General features: G+C 45.0%; 6 protein-coding genes across 14 annotated transcripts; 3 read left to right on the forward strand and 3 right to left on the reverse strand.

Moving 5' to 3' along the window:
• The first annotated feature begins 562 nt into the window (after nucleotides 1-562).
• On the forward strand, nucleotides 563-7,173 carry LOC9661417 (F-box protein PP2-A15). Its single transcript, XM_002988745.2, has 6 exons — nucleotides 563-609; nucleotides 709-769; nucleotides 1,043-1,224; nucleotides 6,010-6,265; nucleotides 6,317-6,435; nucleotides 6,493-7,173. Exons 1-6 carry the CDS (start codon nucleotides 563-565, stop codon nucleotides 7,088-7,090), a joined length of 1,263 nt encoding a protein of 420 aa, XP_002988791.2. The 3' UTR covers nucleotides 7,091-7,173.
• On the reverse strand, nucleotides 7,122-12,072 carry LOC9661203 (chromosome-associated kinesin KIF4A). Of its 8 annotated transcripts, none has more exons than XM_024662658.1 (21): nucleotides 11,963-12,072; nucleotides 11,861-11,913; nucleotides 11,631-11,733; nucleotides 10,959-11,369; nucleotides 10,708-10,876; nucleotides 10,489-10,649; nucleotides 10,265-10,418; nucleotides 10,099-10,208; nucleotides 9,976-10,048; nucleotides 9,878-9,924; nucleotides 9,691-9,826; nucleotides 9,471-9,632; nucleotides 9,351-9,422; nucleotides 9,010-9,255; nucleotides 8,570-8,962; nucleotides 8,387-8,512; nucleotides 8,115-8,330; nucleotides 7,925-8,059; nucleotides 7,726-7,862; nucleotides 7,547-7,670; nucleotides 7,122-7,416 (listed from the first exon to the last, which is right to left on the reverse strand). In XM_024662658.1, the coding sequence occupies exons 4-21, from the start codon at nucleotides 11,228-11,230 to the stop codon at nucleotides 7,183-7,185; spliced, it is 2,967 nt and encodes a 988-aa protein (XP_024518426.1). In that variant the 5' UTR covers nucleotides 11,231-11,369; nucleotides 11,631-11,733; nucleotides 11,861-11,913; nucleotides 11,963-12,072; the 3' UTR covers nucleotides 7,122-7,182. The 8 variants fall into 8 exon arrangements, with proteins under 8 accessions (XP_024518426.1, XP_024518428.1, XP_024518430.1 ...); XM_024662660.1 differs by having other exon boundaries at nucleotides 11,631-11,753; XM_024662662.1 differs by having other exon boundaries at nucleotides 10,959-11,265; nucleotides 11,326-11,369; nucleotides 11,666-11,913.
• A 109-nt stretch (nucleotides 12,073-12,181) lies between these two features.
• LOC112341828 (proline-rich receptor-like protein kinase PERK10) lies at nucleotides 12,182-13,336 on the forward strand. Its single transcript, XM_024662632.1, has 3 exons — nucleotides 12,182-12,303; nucleotides 12,467-13,127; nucleotides 13,184-13,336. The coding sequence occupies exons 1-3, from the start codon at nucleotides 12,182-12,184 to the stop codon at nucleotides 13,334-13,336; spliced, it is 936 nt and encodes a 311-aa protein (XP_024518400.1).
• Nucleotides 13,337-13,732: 396 nt separating this feature from the next.
• Nucleotides 13,733-15,565, forward strand: LOC9661418 (mitogen-activated protein kinase kinase kinase 2). The gene is made up of 6 exons (XM_024662665.1): nucleotides 13,733-14,309; nucleotides 14,356-14,591; nucleotides 14,654-14,831; nucleotides 14,879-15,030; nucleotides 15,080-15,239; nucleotides 15,286-15,565. Exons 1-6 carry the CDS (start codon nucleotides 13,836-13,838, stop codon nucleotides 15,316-15,318), a joined length of 1,233 nt encoding a protein of 410 aa, XP_024518433.1. The 5' UTR covers nucleotides 13,733-13,835; the 3' UTR covers nucleotides 15,319-15,565.
• LOC9661204 (protein CWC15 homolog) lies at nucleotides 15,345-16,228 on the reverse strand. Its single transcript, XM_002988811.2, has one exon. It carries the CDS (start codon nucleotides 16,211-16,213, stop codon nucleotides 15,506-15,508), a length of 708 nt encoding a protein of 235 aa, XP_002988857.1. The 5' UTR covers nucleotides 16,214-16,228; the 3' UTR covers nucleotides 15,345-15,505.
• A 10-nt stretch (nucleotides 16,229-16,238) lies between these two features.
• Nucleotides 16,239-17,365, reverse strand: LOC112341839 (peptidyl-prolyl cis-trans isomerase FKBP16-1, chloroplastic-like). 2 transcript variants are annotated; one of them, XM_024662667.1, is made up of 7 exons: nucleotides 17,085-17,365; nucleotides 16,987-17,021; nucleotides 16,846-16,936; nucleotides 16,716-16,776; nucleotides 16,593-16,638; nucleotides 16,469-16,539; nucleotides 16,239-16,417 (listed from the first exon to the last, which is right to left on the reverse strand). In XM_024662667.1, exons 1-7 carry the CDS (start codon nucleotides 17,288-17,290, stop codon nucleotides 16,337-16,339), a joined length of 591 nt encoding a protein of 196 aa, XP_024518435.1. In that variant the 5' UTR covers nucleotides 17,291-17,365; the 3' UTR covers nucleotides 16,239-16,336. The 2 variants fall into 2 exon arrangements, with proteins under 2 accessions (XP_024518435.1, XP_024518434.1); XM_024662666.1 differs by having other exon boundaries at nucleotides 16,846-16,939; nucleotides 17,085-17,363.
• Between the last annotated feature and the right edge of the window lie 239 nt (nucleotides 17,366-17,604).

Consider the following 17,604-nt stretch of genomic DNA (forward strand, 5'->3'; position numbering starts at 1 on the left):
TAGTGGCTGGTTCATTAACCAAAGGATGCTTGGCACGATTTCAAAATACACAATTTGGTATTTGCCACATTCACAAACCATTATTCAATATGAAAATCCCACTTAGACTTTGGAATTTGAGTGTACATATTGGTGTTTAGGGTTGTAGCTTTTCCATATTTCTATTCTGCCTGAAATGCACGAGAAAATGCCAATGGGGATGAGGAATTCGAAGATCTTTTGTCAAATCCAGATACCCAAAGCGTCGAAGAGATAGCAGGGGAGCATGTTGCCTCAGAAATTAGTGGATCAACAACAATGCCCCCTTTGGAAACTATAGCAGTGAGGTCCTTGTTCTGACTGTGCAACCTATTTGACAATGGTCACATCTCAGAAGCGTTGCGGTCTAAGATTCTATAGGCTTTGTTTGGGATAGGGGAAGTAATCTTTGCTCAAGTATTTTATCCTTCATGGAGTGGTAGATTAGGGGAATTGAAGGTGCCTTGTTCTTCCAGATTATTGGATCATTTTCTTATCAATCATGCCAAAGGTAGAGAGACATGTGCTGTGTTGTCATAAGGACATGCCAGCTTACACTTTTGGCAATAGACTTGATTATTGCACGTGCAGGTAAGTGAAAAACTAGTGTTGTTGAGTTTTAATTTACGATTTTGCTTCCAAGACTAAGTTGTGCAGTCTACAAGGAGGAGTGTACATTTTGTGAAGCAGGAATACTAGCACAGTCTCCTACTACATCCCTATAGCATCACATTTGTGCCTCAGATCAAAGGTAAAATCCATCTGCTGGGAGGATCTCTGTCCATGGAAAGCAAAAGATGCCTAGAGAGGTAGGACTGCTGCTTTTGAAGCACTGCTAGGAGGGAAGTACTTGGAGGTACTGCCAAGCTTTCTTCGACCCAAATCAACAATACAAATTGCCATTTCAATGTCCATCCTATGAAGAACACATCCACATGTGGCTAGTCACAAATGCTTGCATGCAATCTCTCCAACCTAATGGTAGGGGTATGTACAACATTTTGTGCCCACATTGTCTATCCAGCTTTTAGGCACCACATTTGCTGCTTATAAGGGATCCATGGAACCTAGCGATGCAACTACATTGGGACAGCTTTCAGTTTGTGAGAACCAAACAAAGAATGAATGTTCTGGAGCAATGAATGTGAAGGTTTTGAATCTTGGGCTGGAAGGACCTTCAGCAACAACCATGACTCTACCAGTCATGTATATTTCAAAGTCTTAATTTGAAGCTGGAATGGACAGTCTAAATGCATTCCTTGACCTACTTGTGAAGGAGTTAATCAAGTTGTTTGTCAAGGGTGTGGAAGTGGAGTATACACTTCATTTGCAAGAATATGGTGGTCTGCCTAGAAAATTCAAACAAAGAGTTCTACTTGTCATCCCGGCTGATCATCCAGCCTAGTACGAGTTGCTGAAACTATTTGTAGGTACTTTTTGGATTTAAATATTTAATGTTTGTGGTTTGCTTACTTGAGCAACTTATGGATGCCTTTAACTATTCTATACTACGTGGGAAATATGCTTGTAGGAAATGCAAAACTCCTATGACTAAGGAAGGAACACACTAGAAACACAATGATATTTTGTGCAACTCAATGGAGCCCATAGAAAAAAGAAGCCTTGATGAGATTTATGCATCTATATTAGAGCTTGAATTTACCACAAATGCATCTCACAAGAAGAAGCTGCAACAGGATAGTGGAGTACGCAGGGAAAACCACCTCTATTGGCTATCCAACATTTATGAGTATGCAATAGTCGATTTTTCATTCAATAAGTCACTTTTTACTTTGGCTTTCAATGTGATTACTTGCAATCAAGAAGTCTCTATCTTGATGCATTTTGGAAGTGATGGTTTTACAAGTGGTGAATTGTGGGATGGATAGTGGTAAAGCACTAAACCATTTTACCTAAGCCTGCTATTAAAAACTTGGGATGCAATGCTCAATTCTTTTTTAGGGAATCTTGTTATCGCTCCTTGAGTAACTTGGTGTTGGATTAGTTTTGAGTTTGGTTGGAAAGAGAGTGGCATGAGTTTATTTATATTATGAACAAAATTGGTGGTATTTGGTGTTGTAAATTTTTATCGTGGAGTGTAACATTTATATTGCATTTTGTCAAATAGAGTAGGTATTTGATACTCACATAAACTTTTGAAGTAGTAATGTGGGCTTGTTCATGATGTTGTTCAATTAGTGATAAAGTCATTGTGATTTTATATCATATCCATGTGATAATAAGCAATGTGTTTACAAAGTTGCTTAGTCAAACAATAATCAACTCCAATATGGTTGATAGTGAAGTTAGTCTACTTATATGTAGTAGCATTGAAGTAATTTTGACTTTGTTTTCAATAGTGATTTATAATATGCTAAGCTTAAATTAATATTTTGTTTCTTTGAGAGTTTGCCCATAAAGTGTTGGAAAGGGTTATAGCATTCACTTTCTATAGCTTATTGGTGAATCTATTGCATTTGGAATAAATTATTGGATAGTAAAACTGTGAAGTTAAGGCATTGGCATTGTGAATATTTGTGTTAATGGAAGTGGCATTGTTATTTTGAGTGATGAGGAATTTTCCTTAGACCTTGATATTTTATATCATTTTTTTTGTTAATGTTTTGGCTTTACATTGGATTTTGGAGGTGATTGAAGAAGAGTGTTAATGCATTATGGATATCCAAAGATATAATCTTTATGATCAAACCTTGGATGTTTATTTTGCATTTAGTGAATGTCAGTGTTAGATATCGAAAATATAGGTATGATGTTTAAGGCTTAAACATACTATGGGTTTTGAGAATTTGTGTTGAGGTGAATTTATGTGAAGTTGTTAGTAGGAGGAAGTTGATTGAGTCTTGAAAGTTTATATTCCTAGATTAAGAGTCATTCTTTCTCTAGGATAGAAAATTTTTCATAAATTTTCTTACACTTCTCCAATGGCTGATCTGTTAATCACTTTGCTTGAAAACCATTCCATTTTCATAAGCCAGTACAAACTAGTGAAGGGGTTGGAGTTGACTTTGGTTAACTTAAGACTTTAGTAGATAGTTTGTATGATGTAGCTCGAAAAGGATGTTGACTTTTGGGGCTAAGGAAATTGAGTTGAATAGAGTTTGGAGTTGGTGTGGAAAAGTGGCTATTACGCTTTTCTAGAAAGGTGACTCTTGTGCTTTTCTTTTATAGTGTTGTGTTTGGTAGCAGGTTACACCTTGCATTTTATTAAACTTTATGAGAGTAGTGAGTTCTCACTGATCTTGATTAAGTCTTGGTAGTCTTGCACCTTGGTTGAGTATAATGATGTTTAACTTAATTGTTTGAGATTGAGGTGTTAATACCTATATTATAGCTTTGTCTATGAGGTACCAATATGAGTTCATCTCATGGTTTTCACTTTAGTTTCGACTAAATGTTGATCATGTATAGTTAACTTCTTCAAAGCATACTCAAAGCTATTGACTAAATGCATTAGTAAGCTTATTGCAATTGAGTTAGATTCGAGTGGTCATTTAGTTTGTGCTTGTCCATAAACCTTCATCTCATACCTAGTGTAAGTATATAACTCGATGATGCGAGTTTAGTGTTTGGGTTTTATAGAAGATAAGTTGAAAGAGTGATTGTTGGTTGCTTAACAACTAGTGATTGTTTGTAAACTTTGTCAAGGACATTTGATACGTGCTTCGCTCGATGATGATTTGGCAATGATAGGCTTGCTTTACCAGATAGTGTTGCAGAGGACCGTGTCGTTAAACTTGCATGGTTTTTCCATGTTGGTATATCAATTCCACCTTTGTCGATATCATTTGATTGCGCTTAGTCTGTAGTGTTGGATTTCATTGAGTCTTGGACTTGGTGAATCACTCCTTGATGATGTGTTATTTAAAACTGAGTATTATTGAAGGATTGATTTCAAATACTGACTAAGGTATTTTTAACATTGGTTAGCTTTGTTGCTAAAGAGTTTTGGGTGGTAATTCATTCTTGCTTTGTATTAACTTTATTATGGTGTTGATGACATTGAAGTGATGCTTTATTGTTAATATTGTTGATATTAAGATTCAAGTGAGATAAATTGTCTCTCCTTAGATATGATGTTAAGTTTTATTAGTTTTGATGAAGATAGTATTAATAATTTGGGTATAGCTTTGTGTTATTGACATTTATGCATTTGCTAGTTAGCAACTATTTTGGCATTCAAATGAGCTGAGTGGTAAGTTGAGTTAGCCTAAGCGCAAACTTGTGCAAACTAAACATCTCAATTCATTTTATGAGCCCAAGCACAAGCTTACACAATATGGTACAAAAGGTAATCAAAATCTATACTCAAGGAACGAATATGAAGTCTTAGCACCCAAACATATACCCACTTGGATCATCATTTTCATCTTTATATATACCATGAGACTAGTTGCTCAATCTCATTGTATAGTACTTGTTGAGATGTATCCTCTAATACCAAATGTAATGCATGTGGTTTTTACCCTTTATTCTATGGTGATTTACTATAGAATAACCACGAAGTGGAACATAAACCCTCCATGTGTTATATGTCACATTCCATGTGTCCAAGGACAATGGTGTGAAACTTGAGTTTCAAGGCCTTGGGCCATTAAACGAAGGTACAAGCCAAACTCCTAAGCATGAAGATAAGGAGTGATAGAACTGGACCACAAAGCAACTCTTAAACATATAACCTAACAAACGAAGGGATAGGAGTATGAAGCGACTTAGAATAGTCTTAAAACATTCAGCATCCCAATGCCAAGACCAGCACGTAAAATGAATATTGATGGCCTAACATGAGAATATGGGTACTCCACCAACTAGCATGGTATAGAATTTAGGTTTAGACCCAAGTTAGATGCAAAACAAGAATAAACATGCAAGTGGGAACTAAACTATGCCTTAAGTTGATTAGTTATGCTCAACCTACCCACTATCCCTACTATATATTTGGAACCACCCCATAGCCCCACCCCAACTAGGCTAAGTATGCTTAATTAATAATATGTAAGAATTCTGTCCTTATGTTTGTCAGGTCTAAGTACACTCAAAATGCCCATATAACTCCACTAACACAAAAAGGACTGATAAAAGGTTTAGCAATACCGACCTTTTGCCGTAGTAGCAGTAAGGAAAGAATATCCGAAAGGGCTAATTAATAAGTAGTTTTCGATACCCAAAATCACATTTGCGACACTTATTGATTGGGGCAAGAAAAGAAAGTATTGTGACACATGTAACATGCAAAGTGTTGGTTAATATTGAGATTCAACCTTTTGCAATGGAGACTTGCTATATTATTTAAATCTTATAATTCCCTCTAAAGAATTTGATAATTTTCTATGAAAAACCATATACTTATAGATACTTTTTCAATTTAATTTTCAATGTAATAAAACTATAATAATCAAAATAGTGTTTGCTAACTAGGCAGTATATGCTAGGCAATAACTAGTATCTAACAAGAGAAAGTTAGTTTTTCATATATATAAAATATATGGAAAATATCTTTTGTGTTGCAAAGAACTCTTAGATTCTGAAAATTTATATTTTCTCAATATATTTAGAATTATTCTTTATTGCCAGCTTATGAGATTTAATATAAATGTAGTAACAATCTGAATAACTTTCCTTAGAAATCTTGTGGATATATTAAGGGTTATGCACATTTTTATAAAAGGATTAAAAAGATAATCAAACTATCAAATTTAAATTTCATGATCAAAAAAAAATTAGCAGTTGCATTGTTATCTAATTGCATTAATTGCATTATTATGTATTTTCTGGAGATGAATAACAGCTTTTTTAAAATAAATTTAACCTTGTACACAATCAAAATTCCTAATATTGCAAAATTAGAAAAAAATAATTTATATTATATCTCCCTTTGTGGATTTAAAGGAGCCCAAGATGGAATATTCTGACATACGCTTTAAGCATATATGAAGAGTTTACATGGAAACCTAGGAAATTGATGGAGGAAGAAGAGGATTTCTCGCTGGGTGACCTCCCCGCGGGCTGCCTGGCTGGGATTCTGGGATGGCTTTCGCCTCGCGATGTCGGGAGGCTGGCGCTTGTCAACAAGACGTTCCTGGAGGCGTCGCGATCGGACGCTGTGTGGAGGCGAATGCTACCGCCGCACTGGAAGGAAGTGGTGCGCGATGGCGCCGGGAGCGCGATGGATGTCTACGAGAGGCTCTCCGTGGGGGTGTTCGTGGAGGAGGAGAAGGACAAGCCAAAGGTATGGGGGATACAAGAGATTTTCTCTGCTCATGCGAGTGCTCTTTGTCAGATCTATTGGATTGATCGGCCGACAGGTGGCGTGTGCAACATGATCTCGGCGCGAGCTCTCCGGATCGTCTGGGGCGACGACGGCCGCTACTGGGACTGGAGATCCATGAACGGATCCAGGTTGGTTCTTCCTCTTTTCGACGGATCGACTTTGCGATGGTCCAACTCCACTTCCAGGTTTGACGAGGTGGCCTTCTTGCGGGACGTGTGCTGGCTCGAGATTCGTGGCAGCTTCAGCGGCTACCTCAAGCTGGGGAGCTACCGCGTCTCGTTTCGCTTGCAGCTCCTGGGGAGCCACGCGCGCCGGCGTGGCCGCGGGGCCGACTGGCACGACGACGCTTACGGCTGGGAGGCCCAGCCCGTGATCTTCTCGCTGTCGGCCCCACCCTCCTCCACGCGTGAGCGGCGCCGCTACTTGGCCTCCGCCAGGCAGCTCCATCGCGGCGGGCAAAGCGGGATCGAGGCGGCCGACTTGGCGGCGGCCAGAGTGGTGGAGGACGGGTGGATGGAGTACGACGCCGGGGAGTTTTGCGTCGAGGACGAGGACTTCCCCGTGGCGCTCGAGTTCTCGCTGGTGGAGATCCGCGGAGGGAACTGGAAGAGTGGGCTCTACGTCGACGGTGTGGTGATCAAGCCGACGTTCCTGGTCGACGATGCCGTGGATCCTGTTGATCATACCAGCGACGCCACTCCCACCAGTAGCGAAGCCCACGAAGCCCACGACGCCATTTCTTCGAGCGACGAGGACGACGGTGCTCGCTGGTGGTTCCCTTGAAAGCTTTTCGGCATATGCCCAAGAGGTGCGATTCCCCCGAATATACGTCATTTGAATTTGAATATCTGAAACCAGCTGCAAAAGCTAAGAAGCTAGCTACCTCTAGAGGGCGGCAACGAGACGGAGGTCCTGAGATCCACGTCGCCATCGCTGATCTCTCGGACGCTCCGGGACGAGAGCCTGATCCCCAGCCCCGCCTTGTGCATGAGCGATCTCGTGTTCTCCAGCTCTTCCCGGAGAGCTTTGTGATCGCGCTCCAGCTGCTCGTGTTGGTTCACTCTTGCCTCCCAAGCCAGCCGTTCGCTCTGGAGTGTTTGTTCCACGGCCTGGAAAGTGTTCACAAAAGGCAAGGCTTAGAGCTCTGGATCTGGAATGTGAGAGAACAAGTTCGTGATCTCAAAAGACTATGGAACTAGATAACTAGAGCTAGAACTAGAACCACTAGATACTACGCACCTGCTTCTCAGCATACCATGAGGATATAACCCGTTGAAGCTTTAGCCGGAGGTTGTCATTTATGTTCTTGTATTCCTCGTTTTCCTTATCCCGAGGCTCCTCGGCATTGCCATTTTGATCCAGCCTGCTTGTAATAAATCGAGGATCAGGGTCTCCTATAAACATCGACTTGACCTTACACTTCACTTTGGTGGTTGAGTCTTCCAAATATTTCCTCAAGATTGGTGAGTAACGTCTCACCGCCTTGCTCGTAAATCTTGTTCCGCTCGTCTTGCTCTGACGGATCAGGCGCGTGCCCGTTGATCTTCACGAGCTCCTGCTAAGCATGTGTGAGACACTGTAAGCTTCCATGATGAATGAAATGAGAGAGATGCTTACTCCTGTTTCATCCTCTTTAGTTTGCTCTGGTCTGCGCTGTCGATCCTCGAACTTCTCGGTTGTGTCCTTGATTTTTTTCTTTAGCGAGTCTTGCTGAGCTCTCATTCGGGTGACCTGGTGCTGAAGATGCTGTACCTGCACGAGCGCTGGCAGAGTTGAGTATTACTCTGGGGACTAGAACCACACGTACCTTCTCGTCAGCTTTTACTTTCTGCTGCTCTAGTTGCTGAGATTCAAGCTGCCAGCGCTGCTTCTTCAAGAATTTCAGGTTAAACGTGAGTTTCTTAAGGTGCTGTTCCAGCTCTTCGTGAAGCTGCTTCTTCCCGTTTCTACCTATGGCAGAAGCTCTGTCTAGCGCGTCCAGTTCTCTCTTGACGGACTTCGCCTCTTCTTCTTTCTTCTTTATCTGGGCTAGATGAGCATGAGAAAAAAACGACATTGAAATCAATGGAAAACGAGTACCTCCGCCTGAAGTTCAACTATTTGGGTCTCGATTTCCTTGTGCACCGAATCAGCCTCCGTTTTCTCCTCGATTATCACCTCTTCCTTCTGATCAACCTCGCCGTTTTCATTCGATGCTTCAATCTTCTGCAGTTTCGAGTTAGCATTGATGTTGAAGGCTGAGTGTGCAAGAATAATTAATACCTGTGCGTCTAGTGGTTCATTGGCTTGAACTTCTTCGCAGGAATTTACTGTTGCTTCCTGGCTTGAAGCTTGAAGAGCCTTAAGATCAGTGATCTCGTTATCTTTTGCAGCAACCTCTTCAGATAAGCGGGTGATGTTGGTAGCATCTGCCTCAGCTCGCTGCAGAAGCTCCTCCTTTTCTTTGCGGAAGTCTCTCGCGAGTTTCTTTAACGCTTGCATTTCTTTCATCTTCTCGGTGAATATATGCTCGTCCCGAGCAAGGTCCTCTTTCGCTTCAATAATTTCTTCCGTTTTAGCCTGGACGTCTCTGTCTCTTGCAGCAAGCTGTTCCTCCAAGCAACGAATTGTTTCTAAATGTTTGGTTAAAAGCTGAACGTCGGCACTATCGTCCACCTGTGCTACACAGGTAAGCCACATGTCATGTAGGAGACAACACAAACCTTTGGTGTTATCTCCGTTTCAGTGGCAACATCTGTCGACTGTAACTCTTTCACAGGAGACAGCCTTCGTTCAGCTTCCTCTGGAGAAATGGTCGCCATCTCAGCTCTGCCCAAGGCGCATAGTATTCTCTTCATCATCTCCAGCAAATAGACTCTTGCAGCAGTGGTCACATCTTTGTTACTTTCCCACTGAGGAATCACTTGAAGAAGAGAGCTCATTTCAGTGCACACCTCTTCCAACTTCAACTGTAGACCAGCAAAAACCAAAAATCTCCTTGTTACTGCAGGTTCCAAAAAATATTGTTACCATTCACTAAATCAAAAAACTAAAAACTCCTGACCTGATAGTCACTGCTCTCAGCCCGCAACTGCAATGTTTCCGACTCCAGTTTTTTCAGTAGCACTTTGGAAGCCTGGAAACAATTTTCAGCGGTAGAAGCGATGTGTAAACTCAAAATTACCTCAGATTCCTTCTTCAAATGCAGGAATTCCTGTTCCACTTTTGTACTCTTTTGTCTTAACATTTGCAGCTCGGTTGTTGGTAACTCGCCCTTGAGGATAAATGGAGATGCATCGTCCCCATTTCCTTGCATTCGAGCTTTCATAAGCTCTTCTTGAAGCAACTGCACAAGAGCTTTAGTTATTATCAGTATCGTCCAACCATAACAAAGGAAAAAGTACCTTAACTTCGGACCGCAGCTGGTTTAGCTGGACCGAGTGAGCATCACGGTTAATTATAGGCTTGTTCTGAATATTACGAGCTCGATTGGCGTACTTCAGAGTATTGAGGGTCTCTTCAAAGTTGACATCCGCTGTACTGTTTGGCAATTGCATACTGAAAATCTACTCTAAGAATTAAAGTTGTTACCTAATGCAAGCGATCATGCATGTCTTGCTGTTACCACCTAAAGAGTCCTGCAATCATATGAACTCGTACTCATGATAGTAAGAAACGCTAGCTAGTACCTGCAAGATTCGTGTTAATTTTGATTCTCTATATGGAACATGTTGTCCCCGCTTGCGTTCATCTCCCAAGGCACTGTGAAAAGACCATCCATGAGTATTTTATTTCCTAGTGGAACTACATACCTGATAACGTTCCCAAGAGCTAAAAGCCCGCAGTTGATAGTTACCGATTCTTTGAAACGCATGCCTACGGCTCCAGTCCTTTTTGCACGCTCTGAACCAGCCAAATCTACCTAGCACAGTAGAGTAATTTGTCATTGACAAGTCAAAAGTGAGCGCTTGTACATACCAAGTGGAATTTAGCACTGATAATTTCGTGTCCATTCAATGTTTGAAGCGATTGCTGCTCAATGTTCATGGTGAAAATCGCGTGTGATCGACTAGAGAGCTGATTCATGAGTGTACTCCCTGTTGTTCGAAATGCTGAACCCTGTTCCAGACACCTGTAAGTAGCATCATTGCAACAAGAACAGAACTATCACCCCAGAATACAACTTCGTAAAAATAAATTACCTCATCATGTCCTCGTAGGTGAAGACTGCTTCATCTTTCACCCCAGCAAGAATGATGTCACCATTTGCATCTTCCCTGATCGAGATTGATTTCGAGGGAGTGTCTGGATGAAGCAGGTCCTTAATCTCCTCGTTATAGATCTCCACAAAACAGCATTTAACCTGCGACGACGAAGCTAGAATCAGATACAAATTGCAAATTGACGCAGAATTCCCTCACATCAAACTGTGCTTCGTGTTTCCTTTCCTCGATACTTTCATAAAGCTGACGAATAGCACGGGGAAGAATTCCCAAATCTTCTTCACCAGAAACTGGATTGGTTGCACTTCCCATTGTATGCGTCTTGCCAGACCCCGTTTGGCCGTAAGCAATGACTGTTGCATTGTACCTGAATAGATTACAAACAAAAAAAGAAAAAAAACAGGCATTGTTAGCCATCAACGAAGAAATATAAATGAGAGCTCACGAACCCGGCAACGCAGCTTTCGACTAGCGGCTTGACACAAACTCTGTACACCTCTTCTTGAGCTGTCGTTGGACAAAACACATGGTCAAACGTGAATCTTCTATCCTTTCCAAGCACGACCTCCCTTCCATCAGCGGAATAGGAGACGCATTCCTGGCACTTATCGACGACCTCTTTCTCGATAAGTGGTCTCGCTCGCACCGCGACACGAACATTGGAGTCCTCAAAAGGGATGGAAGGGAGCGACTCCTGGGCTGGATAATCCGGAATAGTCATCTCTGCGGGATATCCCAGACGAGCATTTCTGAAAGCTGTCCGAGGGAAACAGTATCAGCTAAGCAGCCGTCAAGAGCTATATCCAGAGTACCAACGAGAGAGCGCTCAGATCGTTCCCATCGCCAAGGCACCGAGCAGCCTACATTTCGGGCAAGAAAATAACTCAGATTCCAACAATCACAAAAGAGAACTTTTGGTATCTGGCCAAGAAACACCCTTCCAAAAACACAAGCTCTCTCGCTAGAATTCACACCACGAAAGCGCAAGCTTGCAAGCACACTAGACCTGCTAGAGTAAATCAGGTGGAGCACAATGGAGAAAGAGAGAGAGAGAGATAACCATGTACCCACAGCCAGCCAGCCCACCACCACCCTAACACACAAAAAAAAGCGCAACAAACCTTTCTCGCGGGGTTTCAAGTGGGGAGGACAGCACCTCAACTGCCGGTTTCTTCAACGGAATCTCTTAGACCAATGTGGATCACTCTCAGTCGTAGGATACATCTGTTCAAACCACCCGCGAACTAAACGCTCGATTAGTCGTTGAAGGAATTTTTTTTTTTTTTTTTGTTCATGGATCAGATCGAAACATTACTATCACTACGAAACAAGAAGAAGAGGAATCACTCACAGGAAATCGTGAATGTGATCATCGATGAACACGAAGGAAGAAGGATCGAGCCCCTGGAAGTCCATATTTCGACCGGGATTCGCAAGAAACGAGCAGCTAAACCTGGTGGAGACGATCGATGATCGCGATCGCAAATGAAAAGCCACTCTTTGTTGCTGCTGCCGGATCAATCCATGGGATACCTGCGAGACGCCATAGCCGCGGCGCATCGATCGCCCTAGCTAAAGCACAGGAGATCGAGGGTTTAACGGCCGTTACATTAAAAAGGTAAAGGATTCTTGTAACACGTATGACGTCAGCCCTAGTCTGGGAAATTCAAAAATGGGGGCTACCCCTAGCGGCGAGGAGGAAGGCGGGGCGTCTCTTTCTCCAAGCGGCGATGGCGATGGCGATGGCCGCGATCTCCACCGCGCGAGATGCCGCCACGGCGATCTTCTGGAGAGGTATCATCCGTTGCTCTAGCGGCACTGGAGGAAAATCCCGTTTGCGCCAAGCTCTCCCACTATGATCCTGCTGGCGGGGCGTCTATTGCTCGATTTCCAGGATCTCCTGCCCTAACCGCTCGATTCTTTTCTCACAGATGTGCCAGTGACGATGGCAACACAGCACTCGTGAAGAGATGTTTCCCAATCCTTCGCAGCATGAGCAAAACGCGAATGCCGCCGCCACTCACTCCAAGCATTCGCCGGAGAATGGCGACGCCGCAAATCCAGTTTTTCATTTCCATCGCCACTCCAACTCCAATCCACTCGACAGCATTCTCATCACCCGCATCCACTCCGACCGCAGCGCTTCGGCACCGCCACCGGCACCCGTGCCTCCTTCGCATCCTCTTATCCGCGATTTCCACCAGCATTCCTCCTCTTCTTCTTCTTCCTCCTCATCTTCTCCACAGCATATCTCTCCCGTTGCTCCTCCAGTGCCTTCTTTGCCTCCACTGCCGCCAAGTTTTTTGCCTCCTACCCGAGCTCCGGTCCCAAGGCCGCCAAATCTATCGCTCCCCCGGCACAGCGCAGGCTCGCACGCTGACGACGAACCAATGTCGAGTGTTACCTCGCTTCACCTTAGAACTCCCAGCCCGTCAACAAGGTGGCAGCCCTTCCCTCGGACACCAAGCTTGCCTTCTTCTAGTCCTCTTTCGGGGCCCTGGCACGGTCGAAACTCCAGAGAAGTAAGTCCGCATGGATATTACTCGGACTTTGGGGAGGCTTTTACGACACCCGGCCCTTCCAGTCGTGCAAGCGCTCTATGCAGCCATCAAGAAGAGGTTCCTTGTGTATTGGTTTCTCAAAGAGTCTACTAAAAGTTTAGCTGCTTCGTCAGGTTGAGGAGATCGTAGAGAGAAGACAAAGCAGGCCCGAGCATCAGGAAGGTGTTCCTCGAAGCAAAGTTGCCGTCGGCAACAGTGACTCGCTAGACGGTGGCGAGCAAGCATCAGTTCTCGATCCAAGTATGTTATGCTTTCAAAGTTTTTGAGTTGATGGTCGTTTTGCTTGCAGTTCAGGACTTGAAGTCATTGGAAGAGGCAGTCTCCATTGGACAGCCCACCATGGCAGAGTATTTCTTGCATAGGGGTTATAATCCGGATGGCGAGGTAGATTCCAAGGTAACCTTGAGTTTTCGCTCTTTAAAGTTCACTCAATGCTTGTCTTTTTCTAGACTCCTCCCTTGATTCTTGCTGCGGGGCTTGGGAGGGAGAAAATAATCAAAATGCTTCTTGCTGCTGGAGCAAATATAAACCGTCGGGACGTGGGTAACTCTACCGCACTTCATCACGCAGCAGCCACGGGCCATAGGTGTGTTTAGTCTTGTTTTTCCATTGCCTTTTACTAACTTTGACAGTAAGACTACCTGCAGAGGGGCGGTCAAGCTTTTGCTTGTGGCTGGTGCCGACATATTCTCCACAAACAACGACGGACTTCTGCCTGTGGATCTGACTCGTGACAAGCGCATCTACGATCTTCTCACCAGTCGGATGGGACATAACTTGTCTCCAACATCGTTACGTAGGGGAGAACGTGGTCCAGAAGAACTGTTCAGCCCAAACAGATCCGAAAGAGCTCACGACGAGGAGAGCCTCAGTGGAAGTGACGGGCTGGAGAGTCCCTCGCGTATTAGCCATCTAGTGCCGAATTCGTTCATAAGACCTCAACAAGAGAAAACTGAGGAGGCAAACAGAAACCAACACGAACCCGCTGAAGCCGAACAAAAGAGAGAAAAGAAATCCGTCAAGTTTATACCTCCAACGGATGAAGAACTCTCGTTGATTCGGAAAGACTGGCACGATGCTGCTCGAGCCGGGTGTGTTGGCTGTGGAAACGAAGGATGTGAAGGGAAGTGTCTGCCACCAGAGAATTCTCCACGGGAAGAGAAAGGAAAGCATCTCCAAATACGCGGATCATTTCGATGGACCAGGGGTGAACTGCTTGGTGAAGGTGCTTACGGAAAGGTACTGCTGCTACTACAGCTCTGGTTTTATCAACTTTTGATTTCAGGTCTTTGCCGGGCTCAACCAAACGACCGGCGAGCTCATGGCAGTCAAGCAGCTGAAGATTGAACCCACCGACGGACAATCAAGAGCCGTTTATCTAGCTTCTCTGGAAAGAGAGATCGACTTGTACAAGCAGCTGAGGCACAGACATATCGTGGGATACATCGCCATGGAACAGGACGAAGCCAACAATCTCCTCTACATTTTCCTCGAATACGTGTCAGGCGGTTCCATCCAAAGGTAACCTTTGTTTCATTTTGCAAGATCTTCTGTGATGTAACATCTCGCCATTGCGCACACAGCATGTTGGAAAGATTCGGCCGTTTCAGCGAGTCCTTGGTTAGAATATATACGCGCCAGCTTCTACTGGGCCTGGAGTACCTCCATGCCAACAAAATCGTCCATCGAGATATCAAAGGTGGCAACGTTCTCGTGGATGCAGATGGTGTTGTGAAGCTAGCGGATTTTGGAGCCTCCAAGGTAAACAAAGTTCTTATTTCTTTCTCTTCAACACCACATTTCTGCAGGCTTTCCACGATCCAACGATCACAGACGGCTGCAAGTCAATACGGGGCTCCGTGTTTTGGATGGCCCCGGAGGTTATCAAGGGCGACGGCTATGGGCGGCGTGCTGATATCTGGAGTGTTGGCTGCACAGTCATAGAAATGCTTACAGCCACGTACGTAAACTCAGTGGTTCTTTGTTCCACAAACTTGCGAGCTTTCCAGACATCCGTGGCCCGGAATCGACAACACCTGGACGGCAATCTTCCACATTGCGAAAGCCAGCAGCGGGCCTCCAGTGCCAGCGGACGCATCAGAATGTGCCAAAGATTTCTTGCAGCAGTGCTTTAACTTAGAAGCGAGATCGCGACCGACTGCAAGCCAGGTATGATCCCGTGCTGGGCTTTCATGTCGCTAACGCTCCTTGGCAGCTTTTACTACACCCCTTCGTGGCACAAGACTGACAAGAACACGGCGATCGTGTTTTCGCTAAAGAAACTCTGCGAAACAGTTTGCAGTGATCAAAGTAAATACATCGTTTCCAACTACATACATGGTTCTCTCTGAGAATCTTACTCTTTCTTCTCCAGGCGAGCATTGCAACCGAGCGAGCTTGCACATATCATCCAAGATCCGCGACCAGCTCCTCGCCTACTTCATGTACTTGTTCAAGAACTTGCGATGGAAATCACTCCTGATCGTATCGTTGATGAAGCGCTTCACCTGCTTGGGCTCGCCTCTAGCCTGGTGCTTGAACACAACGTCATCATCCCACCTCCTCTTCACAGCAAACGAGCCGCCGCCACCGCCGCCGCTGCCATTGAGAAGAGGATTCCCTCGAGCCAGCTCCACCTCCTTGGCCTTGGCATCCTCCATTTGCCTCTCCCTCTCCTTCCTCAGCTTCTCGGCCGCCTGCTCCTTCCTGATCCTCTCCAGCTCCGCCACCAGCGCCGCGTCTTCGTCCTCCTCGTCCTCGTCCTCCTCATCGCTGGCGCCGCTACCATCTTCGTCCGAATCATCCGCGTCGAGGCTCTTGGCGGCGGCCGCAGCGGCAGCCCTTCGATCGCCCCCTTCCCTTCGATCGCCCCCCTCCAGGAGCAGCTGGCCGGGCTCCCGCGGCGGCGCATCCGGATCTAGCTTGGAATCGAAGTGCTTGCGCTCCCGCTCCTCGAGGTTCGACAGGAGATCCTTGCGCTGGAGCTCCTCTGTCGTGCCCTGCCCTTCCTTCCGCGTCTTGAGCAGCGTGTGCGACGGAAGATCCCGCGCCGAGAATTTCTGGGACGTACCATAGATCCTAGTGCCCCCCTGCTCCTGCCCGCCCTTGGCCGGCGCCCACGTCGGCCTCGCCGCGGTCGTCATCGCTAGCAAACCCTAGAGTCCTGAATTTAGGGCTCTTGCAACGCAGCGTTTATACATTCACTCGGAGCCGTTAGATCGGAATAGTCATTCCTTTACAAAAGCAGGGCCGTTGGATCCGCCCTTTTATTGAGAAACTCTTACGAGCTGGATCTCGAAGACGAGTGGTTCTTTTGCGTGAGCCATGAGGCTTCTTCGAGGCCCAAACTGACCAAAACAAGATAAAAATGAGATTAAACTCTTTTTGGATCTCTCTACCTCTGGGGGCTGGGGCTCGAGATCTGGAGAAACATACCCAAGGCTGGGAGGTATGAGCACTCTTCTTTTGCCTGAGAATTAAAAATCAGCATTGTTTCTATTCTTTTTCTTGGGTCTTACTTACCTCCAGATTTCATTCCAGTAATCACCTCTTCCAATCCCGAGATAAGCTGGGAGCAATCAAAACAAAAGTCTTAAAGACAAAGTGAAGAAGAAAAAACTATTGAATGGAATGAAAAATTCAGACCTTTCCTTCGCCTAGCGCGAATGTTACTGGCTCACTGTCCTTATTAAATGAATCCATCGTGCTGCGAGGTGAAACATAGAATCCCAAAAGAGAGTGTGGTTTTGAAATATCGATAAAATCGCAAGTGTACCTGTAGACGTAGTAGCCATTTGATCTGCGGCACACGTAGTTAAACTCCACAATCCGGCCTCTGCGAGCTTCCGGTCCAATTCCCTCGGAAACTTCTGCCACAGAAAAGATTGGAACTTCGCGAGAACAATGATAATCGAACCTTGGATTTTGAGACCACTGGATGTTCTGCGAAATCTGGAACAACATAGAAACAACGAGCACAGGTTTAAACGTTATCAATGCCAGAAGAGGAGCTACTTTGGAAGGTCTGGCTCCACCATCATGGGAACCCCATTGGCTGCCGCATTGGCATTTCCACTGGAATTGCTACAAACCGCCCACGAGAAGAGAGTGACTGCTGGAATGAAACTCCGCCTGGGCAACGCATTGTTATCGGCTTGAGGGCTGGAAGGAAAACCTGGGACCCTGCCGTGACCCAATTTTGCCACACAAACCCTGTTCATGTTTGTCAAGAGCTCGGCTGGGATAGAATTCAACTAAAGTGGTATATAATTTAGGCATTGCATTTACCTAAAGAGTAGAGAGCGGTGTTGTGGTTTCTTTGTTGAGGAAGGCTAGATGATGTTCCTTTCTAAGTAGACACAAGATTCCAACTCACAGAGTGGACATGTCCGGTGACAACTACCTGTCCGAAACTGTGGCAGCATGTGCCTGGTCGTAAATCTTGGATTCATTAGTCCTTGAACTTGGACTTCTATCTAGACCTGGTAGCCAGCCTTTGAACCCTAAGCAGGAACTATTCGCACTCGATGCCTTG

This window comes from Selaginella moellendorffii, unplaced genomic scaffold, assembly GCF_000143415.4.
Source record: "Selaginella moellendorffii unplaced genomic scaffold, v1.0 SELMOscaffold_91, whole genome shotgun sequence".
Lineage (NCBI taxonomy): Eukaryota > Viridiplantae > Streptophyta > Lycopodiopsida > Selaginellales > Selaginellaceae > Selaginella > Selaginella moellendorffii.